Source organism: Myotis lucifugus, unplaced genomic scaffold, assembly GCF_000147115.1.
Source record: "Myotis lucifugus unplaced genomic scaffold, Myoluc2.0 scaffold_17, whole genome shotgun sequence".
Taxonomy (NCBI): Eukaryota; Metazoa; Chordata; class Mammalia; order Chiroptera; family Vespertilionidae; genus Myotis; species Myotis lucifugus.
Genome location: NW_005871065.1, coordinates 8,137,257 through 8,157,063, shown reverse-complemented (window position 1 = coordinate 8,157,063; position 19,807 = coordinate 8,137,257). Strand labels below are relative to the sequence as shown.

The 19,807-nt window shown below is 40.3% G+C and overlaps 1 protein-coding gene across 1 annotated transcript in view; it reads left to right on the top strand.

Moving 5' to 3' along the window:
* SNTB1 (syntrophin beta 1) overlaps positions 1–17,847 on the top strand; it is a 193,201-nt gene extending 175,354 nt beyond the window's left edge. The window contains 3 exon segments of the mRNA XM_023750958.1: positions 7,144–7,340; positions 12,187–12,377; positions 14,371–17,847. Coding sequence (XP_023606726.1) covers positions 7,144–7,340; positions 12,187–12,377; positions 14,371–14,463 — 481 coding nt within the window. The 3' untranslated portion in view covers positions 14,464–17,847.
* Positions 17,848–19,807: the final 1,960 nt, after the last annotated feature.

Below are 19,807 nucleotides of genomic sequence, written 5' to 3'. Positions count from 1 at the left end.
CTGCTGGCTGCCAGCTTAGACAGTCTCATCTTAGATCTCACAAAGCAAATAATGTGCTCCAAGTATGGTTCTTCCTAGGTGGGCCAAGGTCTAGGGATGGCTTTGATCAGACTGTGGACTCTCAAGGTGAGAGCTGTCCCTTCCATCCCTGGGACCTCACTGACCAGCCTATGCTCAAACACCTCCACAGGTACTGCAGACATTTATGCTTGCCCCTTCCTCCTTCTCATTTCCCACACAGAGTCTTCTCTTCTCCAGACAGGATGTCTCCAAATTATGCTCTTTCTGAAGGAGTTTTGGGTACTCTGCTATTCTGATCATAGTCTTCAACATCATGATATTGGGATGGAATTACATTTCAGTATCACTGGTTTCCTTTGTGATAAATTTACACACATTATTCAGATTGGGGTCCATGGGTTTCATTTCACTGCCAAAGAGATTCATAGAACAAAAAAAATGGTGTATTTTAGGCATGGTCTGCTCAGCATAGAACAACACAGGAGCATCACCTCATTTCATTCCATTCCTGTGAATTAGTGTTGTTAGTAACTCTGGGTTGAGTCAACCATAACTAAATATCCAATGGTGCTTCGATACCATGTCTCCCTCCTTCTAGTTTTGTTGTTGTTGTTTCTGGGTTAACCTCAGTGCTTAACAATCTTATATCCTTAACCCATGCTTCTTCTTATTACTAGTTCTTGATCTTCCACTGAGTTGATGTCCATGTATTTTACAACTTCATACATCATTGATAGAAATGTTGAACAGGGTAGGTCTGAGGCCACAGCTCTGCCTCCATCTTTAATTAAATGGACTCATAATGGCTTGTGGGTCACTTAACAAAGTACTCATCTGACTGATAAGCTGTGAAGTCCAAATGAGTATCGAATTGTCAATATCTTTCTTCTGAATGTTCACTTCCTCTATCACTTTTCCAGTAATCTTGTTTCTGAATGAAATAGTTGAATATAAGAAAGCCACATAGGCTCTCACAAACTACTGTTGCCTGTTTTCCAAAGTGAAAGATGATTACTGAAAAAATCCATTACAAAATCTTGCTTAGGAACAGGGTCACAGAATCTAATTTCTTCCACATTTTGAAAACCAGGATATCATTTCCACTTTTCCTATCTTCTAATCTCTCACTTGTTCTCCCCGATTTCCCAAAGATTCCCCCCCGAGTTTCACTCATGTAGTGTCTCCATCCTTCCAGTGCCTGGTGTGTAATCTTCCCAGCAAGGACTTGTGTTCCTTTGAAGCAGTGGTGTGCTCCTCCCAATACCACTTTTTCCTGAGCTTCCACTGCACCTTACTCGGGCTCGAATCTCAAACCATTCTTTTCATAAAGCAGCAAAGTAAGAAAGTACAGGTTATATTTTCTTTCAGCCATCCGTCATATCACTGTTAGCCTGAATGCAGCACTGCCTCCTCCTTATCATCCTGCACCACAAACATCTAAAGATAGCAGCTCCTGTTGTCTTTGGCATTGCTAGGGAATCTGTCCTCGTTTGGATATTCAGTGTGCCATCTGAATGACTCTTTCTTTTGAATAGTGTGTTAACAACCAGTGAAAACTTCCTGTCCTTTGCAGTGGGCATGGCCCTTGTGGATCCTGGTGTAACGTAACTCAGAACCCAGATGTTTAATTGTTAAGATCTCAAGGACCTTATGCAATGTAGCTTTAGCTTACATTGAGTCTGAGGTGCCTGTGAGGCCTCTGAGTGAAGATGCTCAGAGAGCAGACTACTGGACAACATAGTATCCAAGGCTGTATATCCAATGTATTCTATTGGCTTGGGGTTGGAAATATGCCAATACAAATTCATCTCAAGAGAAAGATTTCACAGAGCATTTATGAGTGTAATCAGTCCACTATTTTTTTTCTCTCTCTTCCTAGTAGCTGCTACACCTCTCACAAAAGGGGTAAGAGAAAGGACCTTGATCTTAAGTTGTCCAGTGCCCTTGTGTCATCTTTACAGTGCCATGATTTATAAACAACCAAATCTCTGTCCAGCCTCCTCACCACGGCACAGTGGTGAATGTCTACATTTCTATGTAACATCCCCAAATTATTGCTGTGGACAGTCAAAAGCAACTAGCTGCGATGATATAAAGAACAGAAAGGAAGTCTATTTCCTATATCTTGATAGGAATGAAATAACAAATATGTTAATAACTGTGGTGCCCCTTTGTCCTTGTCCCAGAATCCACTGCTCTCCATTCTTATGATGGAATTGCTTTCCCTCTGGAGGAAGATCTTCATAATAATCAGGTTGCCCCAATGAGGAGGAATAATTCTCCAGATAACACCTAACTCTGGCTCATGTCCTTCATTTGTCATTTGTCAGAGGCTGGTCTGACTCTCCTTTATATTGTAGGACTGAGTCTCCTAAGACCTGGGGCTGAATCTGGAATGGAAAGGCCGTGGGAATTAGTAAGGAAGAACTGTATCTCCTCAAGGCAGGGGCCACGTCTTTTCTCACACTACCCCTAACCTTGAGTCTGCATAGAGTAGGTGCTTTTATTAGTCTGCTCAGGCTGCCTTAACATAATGCCACAAACCTGGTGGCTTAAACCACAGAAATTTAGTTCCTCACATGTCTGGAGGCTAGAACTCCAAGATCAGGGTGGGGTGGGGTTAGTTTCTGGTGAGGGTTTTCTTCCTGACTTACAGCCAGCCAGCTGCCTTCTTGCTCTGTCCTCTCAGGGCCTTTCTTCTGTGTGGGTGCAGAGGGAGAGTGCTCTCAGGTATCTCTTCTGTTTTATTTAAGGACACTAGTCCTCTTGGTTAAGGCCACACCCTTATTAACTCCTTATAGGCCCTATTTTTAAATACAATCACATCAGGGGTTAGGACTTCAACATATGAATTTTTAGGGGGACATAATTCAGTCCATAACAGTGCACCATACATATATGTGGAATACAGCAGTTCGTGACTAGTGAATCTTTGATTGATTGAATGGATGAATGACTTTGTGATTGATTTTTGGTGGTCAGTTGGAAGGAGAAGAGACTTGAACAGAGCAGGAAGTTTCTCTAAGGCCCCTCAGAGCAGCTCTGAATCCAAAAGGATCCTGTAACTTTAACTGGCGGGTCTCCACATCTCTTCTGTCCCATTTACAGGAGGCCAGTAGGTTCGTGTAAGGCAGCAGTTCTCAACCTGTGGGTCGCCAACCTGTGGGTCATGACCCCTTTGGGGGTCGCCTAAGACCATCGAAAAACACATATATAAACAGTGGTTCTCAACCTTCCTAATGCCACGACCCTTTAATACAGTTCCTCGTATTGTGGTGACCCCCAATCATAAAATTATTTTCATTGCTACTTCATAACTGTAATTTTGCTACTGTTATGAATCGTAATGTAAATATCTGATATGCAGGATGTATTTTCATTGTTACAAATTGAACATAATCGAAACATAGTGATTAATCACAAAAACAATATGTAATTATATATGTGTTTTCCGAGGGTCTTAGGCGACCCCTGTGAAAGGGTCGTTCGACCCCCAAAGGGTCACGACCCACAGGTTGGCGACCCATAGGTTGAGAACCGCTGGTGTAAGGGATTAATGAAGCCACAGATATGTGTTTCATTCCATGTGGATCAGTTAATTTCATCTTGAGAAAGGCTATTCCATAACCACAGCCAATAGGCATTAGGTCTTAGGAGCTAGACATGGACAATTTAGAATAACCCAGACACAGACATGCCAGAGTTAAGCTCATCTAGTATTCCAGCACTGAACTGCCACTATCAAACAAACAACACACAAAAGCATGAACGCCAACAGGGTCCGAATGCAGGTATTTTTCTTTGCAATGGAAGTCCTCATTCTAAATATCAGAGTGCAAAATTTGGCTTCATTTCAGTCTGGTAACCTCTTAAAGCTACTCTTTAAGTTGTGTAGTATATGTTTAGAGAAAAATTTAGGAATAAAAAAAACACACCAAACATCAGAAGAAATGAAATCACCCATAAAATTTCTTGACACCTTAATAAAATTGTTTCTAAGCTTTTCTTGTACATACTTGAATTGCATATCTAGAGCTTTTCAAGAGACATATATGTACTTCCAACATTTAAATTTACATTTATAAAATAATTTTCAAGGTCTGTATAACACTCCATCTAGGATATGTGTAGTCATATGCATCCTGTGGATATATGTGGGATTTATTACCAGTATGTACACAAGGTAGCAGGAAAGATAATTTGCTTTATCTCATAGTTTACATACAGAATTTTACGTTTCATTAGCCAGTATTGGCATAGTCAAAAGAACACATAATTCAGCCTGCCTGCTATTCTTCAGATAGCAAACTTATGTGTCCTTTAATATAAATATTATATCATTCACACTTGGATAGTTGAAAACTGAATTATTTCCTTTTCTTTTCAATCAATGAGGATTTGGTGATGAGATGACTAACAAAGTACACTGATGGTCCTCCCTCCAAAGGCTCTCTTCTCATCATTACTTCCTATAATGCACTGAGTTTCCCCCAAGCACTCCCCATACGTGGTATTGGTCAGCTAGATACAGGGCCCTCATGCACATTACACTCTGTTAGTAATTTCATCCCATGTACACAGACCTACCAAATGCCAATTTTCTAACAAATTGCATTTTCCAGTTATTATTGGCTTCAATTTTATAGTCACTTTTGAGAAAAATAAGTATCAGTCGAAAATTCACAGAAAAGTGACATTTCTCCATGAGGGTGGCATATTTTTTCTTGTTTCCCTGTGTCTCTCTGTTACGTTTATGCTGGCCCTGGATAGTGACAGAGTTGAGGTGCCCTAGGTGGAAATTTAGGGGCTAGAAAGTGAGGATGTTAGGCGAGGGAAGGCACAGGGGAACTCATTTTTCTTGAATGCTTACTACGATGCACTAAATACTGGAATAAGTGCTTTATATATTTTCCTATATTTAATACTAATCATAGGAGGCAGAGATTATGCTTTTAAAATAAGAAAACTGAGACCCTGGCCAGGTTACAGGTCGGATTTCTGGTCAGGGCACATGCCCAGATTCCTGGCTCAATCCCCGGTAGGAGGCCTGCAGGTGGCAGGGAGTTGACGTTTCACTCTCACATTAATGTTTCTCTCTCCCTCTCTCGCTCTCCTTTCTTTTCTCTCTAAAAATCAATTTAAAAAAAGAAAGAAAACTGAGGATACATGTGAAATGATTACCATGGTGAAGTTAATGAACACATCACCTCATATGATTACCTTTTTGTTTGTTTTGGTGAGAACACTTAAGATCTACTCTCTTAGCAAATTTCAAGTATAAAATACAGTGTCATTAACTGTAGTTACCAGGCTATCCATTCGAGCCTTATTCATTTTATAACTAAAAGCTTGTGCCCTTTGACCATTATCTCCTCATTTGCCCCAGTCCCCAGCCCCTAACAACCATCATTGTACTCTCTGTTTCTGTGAGTCCCCCCCCCCCAGATTCCACATGTAAGTGAAATCATACAGTATTTGTTCTTCTCTGTTTGGCTTATTTCACTTAGTATAATGCCCTCCAGGTGTATCCATGCTGTTGCAAATGGCAAGATTTCCTTATTTTTAAAGGCTGAATAATATTCCACATTTATCCATCGATAGGCACTCAAGTTGTTTTCATAGCTTGGCTATTGTGAATAATGCTGCAATGAACATGGAGTGAAGATATTTCTCTGAGATACTGATTTTACTTCCTTTGGACGTATTCCCAGAAATGGGATTGCTGGATCATATGGTAGTTCTAATTTTAATTTTTTGTGGAACCTCCATATACTAGCATCCATAATGGAAGTACCAATTTCCAATCCCACCAACAGACAAGGGTTCCCTTCTCACCATAGACTTGCCAATATTTGTTCTCTCTTGTGAATTTCTCAATCTTCAAAGAATTTTACAGCCAAAAGGTTTTTCAATGCTTTTTCTGCAAGTTGGCACTACACACCACTAACTTTGTAAGTAAAGAAAAGCTCCTCTAAGTTATATAGCAAGCTTGTTGCTAGAAATTCAACAAGCTACAATATGTTTTATTACATTGATAACTCTGGCTTACAATGCTTATGCTTACATGAGAATATAAGCTTTTGGATTTCCTTTGTGCAGGTTTTAATCTAGAGGTAACAAGGGCTTTGCCTAAGAAAATAACTCCCTCCCCGCCTCCCCCAAGCAAATAGACCTGAGATATCTGGAGCAACTAATAAATTGTTTCTTTCTGTGTTAAAAGATAAGGCTGAAAATAAAAAGACCCCAAAGAGAAGTAACATTTATTAAATTATACTTATGCTATCCTGCAAATTATTGATATGACAGTCTCTCCCAAAAGAAGGTTGAGATATCAAGAAGTAGGCGAGAGCTTGAGAAATCCAAGTGTTTGCAAGCAAGAAGTAGGACTAGCCAGTGCCTGCTCAGAAGGTAGGACTCTGAGACTTTTAAGTCTGGCTTTTCAGAAAGCATTCTGAAGTCAGTACAAACAACGTGTGCAGTAAAAATCACTCTTGAAAATCCCTTGAATCTCCTATAAAGTTCAGTTACCTTCCTTTTCTCAGGAAGTCCAGCATCGCCACTTCTTTCTCAAGCTTTAACACAGGTCGCTACTTCCTCCATGGAGTCCCATGGCTGTTCCCCTGCATTTGGAAACATGTGCATGAGAAATGCACACCCAGACGTACCCTCAGTGTAGCCAGATGCTCCCAACTACAGGAAACAGGGGACCTGAGTCTAAGCCAGGAAACAATGGCTTCCCTGTTCCGTCCAGGAATGAAACCGTGGAGGGAATTTTACACACTATTAAATGGTTGTCTCTCTCATTTACTCAATTCTTTCTTTTTAGATGAATGAGTATAGTTGAATTTATCTAATGTTAGTTAAAGTCATATTAATCAACTCCTCTGCATATGCAACTTGATGCAAAGTTGTTGGACACCTTCTTAATCTCACTTGACCATCGGAGGGGAACTGGATGAAGGGATGGCAGAAAGCCCTGGCGATCACAAGGGTGCAGTGAACCCTTTCATCCAGATCAGAAGAATGACAGCGAGTCACCAAATGACATGTCAGGTGATTAAGGCAGTTCAACTTTGATGATCTTTGGTGATCTCTCTTTCTCTCCTCTCTCTCCCTCAACAGGCTGGTCCATTCAGGTCCAGGGAAAGGATCTCCCCAGGCTGGTGTGGATCTGTCCTTTGCAACACGAACGGGTACCAGGCAGGGGATTGAAACGCATCTCTTCAGGGCTGAAATCAGCAGGGACCTCTCCCACTGGACCAGGAGCATAGTACAGGGCTGCCACAACTCAGCTGAACTCATTACCGAAGTCACCACAGGTGAGCGCTGCTGGCTACGGGCTCCCCATGTCACACTCTTACAGGAAGAACACACCCTCTGCTTCGCCCTGGCCTCAAAGTGGCTTCCATTCCTGGCCTTTGGGGATACTTAAAATGTCAAAGGTAAACGTAAAATCTTCTAAATTAAGGCATACCACATGCCCTCCTGAACGGAAGCCAAAGAGTTTGACTGTGAAAAGCCTTATCCCATCTTCATTCAAGAAAAGTTCTGATTTGGCAAGTCAGATGCAGTTTCCTGCCTATAACCCAGGTGGCTTACTGGAGGCATGAACTTGAAGGCATCAACCAGAAGGGTTCTTGTTATAAACAACAGAAATGGATTCTGAGTACTTTATCACAAAATATAAGTATTGAAAATATATTAGGTAGCTCACAGAACTGATCAGAAAACTGGACAACCGGCTCTAAGAAAAGAGCCAGAACCAAAGGCATCTCAGTGGGGGAAGCAGAGCAAAGGGTTGATGCTTGGGGACACTCAGCAGTCACCCCTGTCCCTGGTATGAATGGAGAGGCAAGCAGGATGGAGGAAGAACACAATTGAGCACAATCCATATTCTTGTAGTGCGCTAAGAAAGGACAAGTTAGAAATGGAACGTGTGTGTAGAAGGAAGAACCCTTCTATACTGTACTATTGATTGAGAACTTGCTATATGCCAGGCAATTTATATAAGGTCTTGTAGTGTTTCTCATTCTGTGAGAAACAACCCTTTTGGGTTCCTAAAATCAACTAATTGAGACAAGACCAACAGTTTAAAAATGAAATAATTTGGAATAGAAACATCAGTGTAAATACTGTTTTGGATTGTGTGTGTGTGTGTGTGTGTCTCCTAGGTCACAATGCATAGCCTCATCTCATCTAATAATCCTCACAGTTCCCTTGTCTTTGTAATTTTACAAGTCAGAAAGCAAATTCTTAAGTAACTTGCCCAAGATCACACACCTAATAAACAACAGCATTGACTTTAACTCTACGTTGTGTCTCTCTCAAGTCCATTCTTCATCCCCTGTACTGTCTACAGAGACATGGAACTTCTCACTGTTCTGTCAGTGTTCCCAAAACAACAGTTCTGTTCAGAATGCTGTGATAAGTAATTTTTCATGCTAATCTCCAATCCATACAGATAGATAGGCAGGTAGGTAGGTAGCTAGATGAAAAATAGATAGATAGATAGATAGATAGATAGATAGATAGATAGATAGGAAATACTTGCTGTAAAGTCTTGTACATCTGCTAAGGTGGACTCCATAGTTAAGCCAGTGTTTTCCATCAGCTAGCACAACATACAGTTAACACTGCTTGTAATGCTACTGTTCCTGATTCTGAGCTCTAAGACAAATTGTTTCTGGTTCTGAGGCCTAGACCACCTTCATCGTCTAGGTCTCCTGTGGTCACTCATAAGCAGGGCATTAGGTGACACAGTGCGGAGTATCCTCAACAGCAGTCTTCCAATAAACCCAGCTTTGAAGGTGCTTCTTATAACATTCTCAGTACCCTCTTCTCTTGTGCTTTCTTGCCAGTTCTTTCATTTTTCTCTATCTTTGAGAATGTAGTACAAGGTAATAATCACAAGTGTGGGTTTTAAAGTCAGAATGGCCTGGATTCAAACTCCAGCTCTATTTCTTTCTCAGTCTCTTACTGAAACCTCCTAATTTTTTCCATCTATAAAAAGGAGGAACTCATAATACCTACCTCATAGGGTGTAATCAAGAATTGATTATGTAAAACACCTAGTACTTGGCACATAGTAAGTGCTCACTAAGTATTATCAGTGGTTTCTCTTGTAAGTATTTCTTACTATGCGGGCCAGTATGCTAGGCTCTGGTCATGTGTGGCTACTTAAATTGAAATCAATTAAAATTAAATAAGTTCCTCAGTCACACTAGCCACACTTCATGTGCTCAACCGCCACTTGTGCCTAACAGCTACTACGTTGGACAGTGGAAATCTAGAGCCTCTCCTTCGCAGTGGGAAGCCCTGCAGTACAGCTCTGCTCTCAAGGATTTCCCACGTGACATTATGGGTACGGTGTTTCCGAACTTTAGCTGTGCTGAAATCAGCAACAAAAACAATGTTTTGAAGTGCTATCCTCCAAAGCCTCAGATTGCTGACTCCCACCCCAGAGATCTGGTCCCACCAGTCTGGGGTGGGGCCTGAGCACTTGCATCTACTGAAGTACCAGATGGCGCTGACGCTGCTGGCCCCTGGCCTCTGTGAGTGGTACTGCACTGGGTGCAGCTTCCTCCTGCACCAGGAGTATTCGAAAAGATGGGACACGCATCAATGTGTAGTAGGCTTTCTCCACATTTCCTCTACTCGTGCAAATATGAAAAACCAATTACTTTGTAGAATTTTTGCTGCATCTCCAAACTAATTGATCTTTTTGAAATTATCCTGAAACAAATGAATGCCCCCAAATATTCTCCAACATTGATGAAAACCTTTTTTGTCACTGAATCTTATTTAAGTTTACATGCCCATTCTGCATGGCAAGAAAAACTGGAGTTTTTGAACCCGTGAGTAGGAAAAGTCATAAGCCACCTGAAAACAAAATTGAATGAAGTTTTACGTGTATTATCAGAGAAAGTTCAGACTCCTTGCAACAACTTTGGAGTGTTCTAGGAAAGAATAAAGATAGCCAAAGGGATCCGGTTTAGTTGACATTCCACAAATTCTGTAAACTCCTTCTCTCTCAATAAACAGAACTCTATTTCAAAAGGAAAACAATGAGGCTGCTGGTAGACCAGCCAAAGGAGAATAACATAGACTTGTGTGGACTGATCTAGTTGGATGCTGGGAGAAAAGAGATGATGGCAACAAGCAAAGGTGCAACCCAGCTACAAATTGAAAGATGCCTGCAGAGTTGGGCAAAGGGGCTTAGGTTTTAATCAGGGCTTCAATTAACTTGCTAATGTGTTCAATTTATCCTGTGTAGGTTGAGAGCGTCTTCAGGTAACTAATTCTATTACATAAAGGCCATGAATGCCATTTGAAGTCAACTAGAATTAAAAATAACCACAACCAGTCCATTCAGAATATCTGATGGCATAATTTTAAAGTTCAAACATAGAGGAAGGGGAAAAAAAGAAACCCAGAGTTAGAACCCATTCACACACATATTCTGCAGGTGGTAGAAGTGAAAGTTGTCAAAAACGAGGATTCAAGATAAGAAGCCATAAGTATGTCTACCACTATCCTTGGTTATCCTTGGGCCAGAGGGGTGGCAGTGGTCTAGGGCCTTTCTGAGAAGATAACAAGGCTTATTGAAGGACTCAAAGACTAATAGAGAATGTGCCTTTGGAAAATATCAGCCCTTAGTTACAAGTTGAACGCTGCCTGGGGTAAGTCGGAGGAAGGGGTTTGTGTTCTAACTGAGCTTCGATGAGAAGCCACCTCATTCTGTGAGCACATTCGGACCTCTGTTGCTCCTGCCACACTCTGCAGGCCTCCGCCACCCACCCCACTGTTGTTATTACTCTGAGACGCCAAGATCCCTCTCCACAACCCTCCGTATCCTGAGGCCCAGAGGGTGAGAAGCTACATGGCACAGAGTGAAAAGAACTTGAATTTTGAAATCTAATCCACCTCAGTTGTGGCAAGCTCACCTCTCTAATCTTGGCTTTTTTTCATCTGTATACTATTCAGCTAAGGTCCTGCTACAGAAGGGTGTGGAAAGTAAAATTCAGTTTGGTTTATAATGCAGAGCTAAGCTAGAGATGGTAAAGAGGGCTCAATAATGCCCTTATTCTGCTCTTCCAGAACCCCCTCCCTCAAGAGCTTTCACATGTTTATGGAGGCCTGAGTGGATTTGCTTGCCAGAGTCTGTTAAATGTGGTGGTTTGTGATTAAAAAAAAAAAAGTCCAGTCAATACTTGTTAACCTTTCCAGAACTCTTTGGTCAAGGGTTTTAAGTATTCTCAAGTCTTCCTAATGGGAACTCGGATTCTGATGGCAGTCCCTTCACCAGCTCGCAAGCTCAAAGCATTAGTCTCCTTCCTAAACGCAATGAGCACAGCACCACAGAGGAAAGCCAGCACCTCACCTGATCGATCGAGAGGCTTCAGTTTTGTTCCTTTGACTCAGAGGGCACCATGTGGGCAGCACCCGAGGTTCCTGAGCGCCACACTGGGCAGAGGAAGGACACAGCCCTCTTCATGCAGGGGCCACACCTGATATCTATCAATTACAACTGCTTTTCCAGGGCCAAGGTGATCCGCTCATCAGGAAATTTAAAAAGGCACTCCTCTTATAAAATGAGCTTGGTTCAACTTTCTTAAAAAATTAGATTATTTTTGAACAACTCACTCCTGACTTCTTAGGTGTGTCACATTTGTGAATTTTGGTGATGCAATGCTTGTTTTTCTCACCTGGTAGTAAAGACGATAGTGTGTGCCCGTGTGTGTGTGTGTGTGTGTGTGTGTGTGTGTGTGTGTATGCGCGCGTGCGTGTGGTGGTGGTGGTGATGATTATGAAGATTCAGAGGTAGCTGCTTACTCTAAATCAGGTATCAGTTTTTTCAGGCTTGAGGCAAGGACCCCTATGTCTTGTCTGATGGGCAGATTAGGGCTGGAGGCCAGATAAAATGCAGTAAGTCCCAGCAAGCGGGATTTCTTTCCATTTATTCCCTTTAGTTTCATGGAGCAAGTAAAATTACAAGCTCAAAACCAATCCAAGGAGAATATTTTAATGGACAATTACTTCTTTTTAACTTTAGAAAGAAATTTGGGGCTGGCCCCTGGGACTGAGGAGAGTTGAAATGTAAGTGCCTGGGAAAATGGATTGCCTTCCATGGTTCATCTCTCTCTCTCTCTTTCTCTCTCCCCGCAGCTTGCACCTACAGAAACCAGGAGTGCCGTCTGACCATACATTATGACAATGGATTTTCTATTACCACTGAACCACAGGAGGGTGCCTTTCCCAAGACAATCATACAGGCCCCATATGAAAAGTTGAAAATGTCTTCAGATGATGGAATCAGGATGCTGTATTTAGATTTTGGAGGCAAAGATGGAGAGATTGTAAGTTCCCTTTTCTTTAGAAAGTGTGATTTCCTATATTTCATTATGCAACACACCTATAATGGCTTGCAAACATAGTGCTGCCTTATATTTATTTAGCATTTGACTATTTAAAAAGTACTTGCAGGTTCATGTCTTTTTTTTCTTTTAAATATATTTTTATTGATTTCAGAGACGAAGGGACAGGGAGAGAGAGAGAGAAACATCAACGATGAGAGGAAATTGTTGATCGGCTGCCTCCTGAACGCCCCCTAGTGGGGATCGAGCCCACACCCCGGGCTGACAGGTGATTTAAATTCACTTTCTGAGAACATTTTCCAGCCAGTCATCTTTCTAACTTTGAAAATGGATCCACAGCATTTTATAGGATATTCTGTCATTTATTTGTATGTTTGTCAGTAAAGTCAGCCCGAAGCACCAGTTGGGGAATAAGTAAGTGATCTGAAAGTCCATTTTACTAGGAACCCTCCTAGCTCAGCTGCTGTTCTGCCAATCACCCGGTCGTGTGCTTTTCCCTAGAAGAGTCGGAAAGAACAAGAACCAGTCTCCTGCTTTACCCTTGACTTGAAAATTCAAGGCTATTTTTGCTTGGGAGGAAAATCACTTCTGTCTAAACGTCAGCCTTCCTGCCTGTAATTACGACCTGACTTGGAAGACTTAGGGAGGACTGATTTGCTGCCAGTACATGAGGCTGATAAGCTCAAGTGCACAGACAGCTCCCCAAAGTGTCCGGTTAAGCAACCCCAGGAAGCAGGCAGCAGGCCTCTGGGGTGGGGAAGGGAGCAGAGAAGAGCTGTGGGACAGGCAGTAAGGTGAGGGTCAAGAGACACGTATTGTCTAAGTCTGGAGTTAATCACCACTGTCTTGGGCAGTCCTTCCATTGCTTTGGATCTGAGTATCCCCATCCATAAAACACAGGGACTGAAGCAGGTCATCTTTAAAGTGACTTTCGGAAGTTTTGTTCTGTTGGTGAAACAGATCATGGTGGTGAAGCCCTGACTCTGACATCAGATAGACTTGTCTTTGAGCCCACACTCTCTCTGTACTGCATGATCAATGATCTCAGAAAGCTTTATCACTTCACCCAAATCTTAGTTTCCCATAGAAGTCACAGAGATCACAACAGGTACCTCACAGGGATTTTGTGAAAATTCAATGACAGCATATAGAAAATACTTAGCACAGTGCCTGGTTCATATATAATGTGTAAAACCTTAACTTTGCTAGAGACATGTTCAGCTTGTTATTTTCCATCATCAGAGAGAATCGGGGACGGTAGATCAGAATTGGGCACAAGTCTAAAAATACAGTTTTTAGAACCTGTATCCAAATTATGGATACTGAATTGGATCAGGTGATACAAATCCACCCTGACCAGGCATTGGCTCTGCAAGAACACGAGGGTGAGGCTTTGGAAAGGGCCTTACCAGATACGTGACATGCTTGCCTACAACAATCCAAGAGTACAGGCCAGTGGACAGTGAGGACACAGTTGCTGAGCAGCATGGGTCCTGTGTTTGGAGCGTATAAAGAATTTTCACATACAGTATCTCATTTAACACTCTAATCACCCTGTGAGTTGGGTAGGACCGAGAAAAATTTTAAGTGACGCTTCATTTAAAAGAGCCAAGACTCAAACCAAATCTTCAGACGTGAAATTCAGTGCTGCTTCATGTGGTACCTAACCCAACATAAATATCAATAATGTGATACTGGAAATAGGCAGTCAGGAAGGGCAATATTAATATTTATGCTATTGGTATGTATAAATTTCACAGAACCAATTTCGGAGAAAAAGATATGTGAGATGTAAGGAATAAGTTCAAAGAGGCACTTTTTAGTTTTATTGAGGGGCAAGGATTTAAAAACATTAATTGCCCCCAGTTAATTCTGAAAAGCAGGAAGTGCTCTGACCTGGTTGATGTGTAAATCGCTCTTCTGTACCAAGCATTACTTTGATAACCTATCATGCTCTCTTCTTTTCAAATTTCAGCAACTGGACCTTCATTCCTGCCCCAAGCCAATTGTTTTCATCATTCATTCCTTCCTGTCAGCTAAAATCACAAGACTGGGCCTGGTGGCCTGAACAGAGGGGCGACTTGCCTTTGAGGGAAGGAGGGCTGCGATGCCACCAGCAAGTGTGCCATCGATGTCGCATGCCACAGTCGGCTTTAGATCCCGGGAGCCCTGCATAACTGTCCCAGACTCCTCTTGTCAATTTCACCAACTACAAGGAGGAATCCTAAGAAAACACCACAGGGAGCATCAGAATCAAACTGTCTTTTTAGAGCAGTAAACGGGTAAAGAGGAGAGGGCGGTTGGAAATACTCGGCGTAGCTTTTGACAATCAAGGACGTTCCAGTAGAACAGCATGTGCAGATCTTAATCACACCAGTTTCTAGGCAACTGGTTCACCCAGGTAAGCAAGGGCTGAATAGCAAGATGAGAAATGGACATTTTCCTCTCTCCTGTCCGGTAATGACCCCATGTTTATTGTGATTTATCTCCTACTTTTGAGTTGATTTTCCATGGAAAGGAGAGAGAAGTACATTACATGGAAACCCACCTTTTAAGTATGAAGCACCTCTTACTTTTTCTTAGTGAATTATCTTTCGGTGTTGTAGAAAGATGCTGAAGTGTTCCATTAGCATATGCTGAGCAGGAATTGAAGCCCCAGACACTGATCTGAGTGGTAAGCTGGTGGAAGCTGAGCCAGCGGAGACTGAAAGATGCTTAATTCTGGGCTGCACTCACACCAAGGTCTGCCATTGTAGGGCCAAGACTGATAGCGTTATTTATAGAAAGCAAATTATGGATACTTTTTTAACGATTGCCATTTGATATATACATATATATACAAGTCATGTGGGGTTAACTATCATCATTCTGTGGTTTTCAGTGGAAGCACTGAGCAATTTATTGACCCTTGTTCCTGCCTGTGCTTGTATGCATGTATTTTTGAACCAGTAATAGAGCAGCCTCATATCATTCTGGATGATACTGGGTTTCACATATAGACCCAATGTTATAATCAAATCTATTGATAGCGTCCACAGCTCTTTCGGAATTCCAGGGAAATAATATAATGACCTGATATTTTTCTACAAGAATATTTTCAGACACCACATAACATATTACTGATCAAATGCTTTTATCTTTCAAAACAAATTAATTAAAAAGACACCTAATACTTGATTAAGGAGCCACTTTCCTCAAACCCTGAAAATAAGCTCTAGAATGTCTATAAACATTTGTAACCTTTTTTTTCCCATACATTTTACATAGACAAATAGTCTGGGTTAGGTATGTGTGTGTCTTTTTTCAAAGTTGTATTTTGGCAAATACCTATCCTATGCAAAGAGCTTTAAAAAGTGGAAACTGTTAAAGGAGTGTGATTTGCTCACTCAGACATAAGTGTTTATTCAATTGCAAAATTTTATTTTAGATCAGCGCTTCCCCAATATGGATCGTGTCACACTAGTTCCAGGGTGCATTGAATGGTGTTTTGTGGGGGTGGCATTAAAGAGGTTGGGAATAAAAAATGTTTGTTAAATACAGAGTTAAGAAAAGTTAAACAGATTGCAGGCCTCCTCGGAGACTTCAATTTACAATGCAGTTCTCCAAGGGGGATCCATGTGCCATTCCCTACATTTGCCTACAGAACTCCTTTCTAACAGAGCATCCTGGGAAGTTTGTGTTACCAAAAACAACAACAACAACAAAAACAAAACAAAACACAGGACATCCTGGGTAGCTCTTGTTAAAAGGAAAAAAAAAAACTGTGGAAAATACAGTTTTAGAACCTAGATGGTATTTTTTTTTTTTTGGTTTCTTATTTTAAAATGCTGAAGAGTGTCAAGTCACAGGCTGACTATTGTAAGAAAAGCTTTGATGCATTTGTAAATTATACTGCACTCTTTCATTATATATTTTCAAAATCACTGGAATGTTGTTATACAAGAGAATTATACTTGTGATTGTAAATAATGTGTTAAATTACATATATTAATGCCAATAGTTTAATTCAACAATATGTAATCTAAGGTGCTCAGTAGTATATGAAGAATGAGTTACTCATAATTAAGTTGCAAAGATCCTATTATATATTTATAGACAAAGTAAAATGATCACAATTACAAATATGATTTCTTCATCACTTAAGTTTTGGACTGATTAATATCTGGGTGGGGAATCAACAGAAACTACATTCTCTGCATTTATAAAAACTTAATATATTTATATTTTAGAAAAAATATATTTGAATAAAATTAATGCATTTTCTGAATTAAAATGTGTTATGAGCAAGAAATAGAAAATTTTACTAAGAGAATTGTATATATAAATCATTTTATTTTCTTCCAAGTTAGTGTATCATATATAGTGGCTATGATGAATCAATTCCAAACACTCATTTTTTTCTCATTCTGAATTCAAATTACGACTTTACAATGTAGAACGTAATCTTGTCTTGATGTGTGTTATGAGTGTTGTGAATGACAAACTCATACATCTGGATCATGCCTGGTATAATCAAATCAATCAACTGAGTCATTTTGATGAATTTGTCTCTGCCCGACTTGCTCTGTGCTCAGTCCGTTCCTTATGTGAATCAATGAATTATTAAATTCGCAATGTTTGTCCCTTTAAGGGCAAACCAGCAGGAAAGAGGGATGTTTAACTGTACTTAGTGGGAAGCTACCCATTTGTTAGAGATGTGCTTAGGTGACATACCTTTAAACCATCCCAGAGGCAATTAAAGAAGGCCAGCAGGAATATAGGTACCAATGTTTATTTTTCTGACTTGAACTAAGTAGGAGAAACAAAACCATACACCTATTAAAAAGTATCCAGGCAGAGGCCTTAATTAATTCTATCAGTTGGTGGAATTAAAAGGCTGAAAAATGCATGCTCCTTTGTTTAAAAACTTATTGACCCTTCTTGGTTGAATTCAGAAGGAATGATCACAATGGTCAGAAGCACTCTCCCAAAATTAATGTACAGGGCCTCTCTGGCCCTTGTTTTACAAATATCAGATATTCCATCTTCAGGGGATTGGAGTGGGGTGGTGTGAGAGAGTAGTTTGGAATGTACCTTGAGTTTTAAAAAAATGTGCCTATGTTTATAACACGATGGATATCATGTAAAATTTATGTATGAGTTAAATAAATATTCACCTCTGAATATGGTGGACTGGCTGGTGGTCTCATGATAGCCACAGAGGGATATGGTCTTGTGTAAACACAGCTTATTCTCTTCCTAACACTGGCCTTTAGAAGGTGCTGATGGATAAAGGGGATGCCAATAGCAATGGGCTTTTGATTTTGTTTTTTGAGTTGTGTATAGTTTCAGGATGGGTCTTCACCTGAACTTAAGTTTTCATGGAATTCCCCTAAGCTCCTAATACTTGAAATCTGTAATGCTAGAACTTGGTTTGTGTTTAAATTGCTTGTAATAAATGTAACAGGCTGGGGTTGAGAAGTCATTTTATTATTTGATAATTTAGTAATATGGAGATTACATCTAGAACTGTAGAATCTCAGTTTTGAAGAGACTTTGGAAGTCATCAAGCATATTATTGCCCAACGTTTATGTATAGTTTTAGCATTTTAGAGTATATGATTTGCTAGTAATATAGCAACACAGCAAATATACATAAAAATGAATATCAACCAGTTAAAAATTTTAAAGTTTGTACCACCTAAAGTCATCCCACATACACTATGGTCGAGGTACCACATTTTCCTAAATGTTAACCTTGTATAGTATTCCAGTAAACTCAGAAATTTCTTCCTGAACATACCTTGTGGTTGTTTATTCCACTGGAAATAAAAATTTTCCAGCTCTGGGCAGGGAGCTCCTTATCTCCAAGGCAGGTTGTTCCACTGGCCACAGTGCTTAGAAAGTTCTTACATCCTGAGAGTAAAACTTATGTCTGCCTACCTTTCACTCGTTACCCTGTTCTACCCTAGAAAGCCCTGAAAGTCCAATCTTTCTCACATGAGTGTCTTATGTAAAATGACAATTTAAAGCAGGTGACTACTAGGTAATATGAAATGATCTGCAAATGGCTATATAATTCCTTACTTTCATCTTTAAAATACCAACTGGCCAAGATTCTATAATTCCTGGTAGAAAGTCATGGGAAAACAAACAATTATATCCACCATTAGCTGGTGTATATATATAGGATGTCCCAAAAAACATGTGTACACACACTTTGAATAACTATGAAGGCAGTATTTATTAAAATACATTTCATTTTCAAAACTGAACTGTTAAAGTATGTATACATTTTTTGGGACACCTATATTTAGCAATAATTTGAAGGGCAATTTGGTAATATATATAAAAATTTAAAAATACATGTACCTTTGAGATTTTATCCTAGAGATACACATGTACACATACTAATGTGTAAGGATCATCTTTGCAGCATTGTTTGTAATAAGAAGCTGAAAAGGTCAATGTGACCATCAAGAACTAAATAATACATCCTGGCCTACCGAAGCACTAGAATATTGTGTGACTGTTACAAAGAACGGCCTAAGTGCTAATGTGGATGAAATGTGTAAATGCAACTCGTGCAAAATGCAGATATAAATATATTATAGATATTCTGTTTGTTTCTTAAAAACTGGTCCTCAGGAGGAGCGGCACTGCTGGGGTTCGTGGAAATCTGTGCTAGTGTTTTGTTGTCACAATGATTGGGGAGAAGGGACACTATTGGTATTAACTGAACAAAAGCCAGAGTTGGCAGACTTCCTGCGTGTGATGACAGTCCCTGCATCCAATGGAACTACTCCCCACATAATTTTTGTGTCCTGAATTATTCATACAGGTGAAAATCATGTTTATAATGACTGGAACCTAGACCCTGACTACAGTTTACATGGAAAAGCATTATTTTTTATCTGATTCAACATATTCTGAGTTTTCTAGATATGCAATTTCCACGTATATGGAAGGTTGTATTTTTGTTTTGTTCAGGGCATTTTATAAATCATTTTATAAAAACAAGTCACAGGCAGCAAGTGTGAACATGGTACTTGAGTTACCAAAATAAGACCCCTGACTACTTTTTTATCTGTGCCTCATTCATGCTGAACCCAGGTGAAAGTCAACTATTCGGTGACTTCATTTTGTCTCAGTATAGCTGCACTCCAGCACCTCCATGTTGAAATGCATATACTTTATTATCATGTTTTCCTTTTCTAAAATGTCTTTACAGTCAGGGGATATCAATCAAAGAATCCTGACTGCATGTCGGTTATGTACCTGTACTATGCAAACACTGTGTATCTCCTCAGACACACTCATCATCTAGTCGACGCTAAGCTGCTTACTCAAGGTTAGGCCCTACCAGCTCTGCTTGAACTAAGTGTTTCTGCCACTCAGAGCCAACTAACTGTTTGCCTGGAAACGCAGCCTCC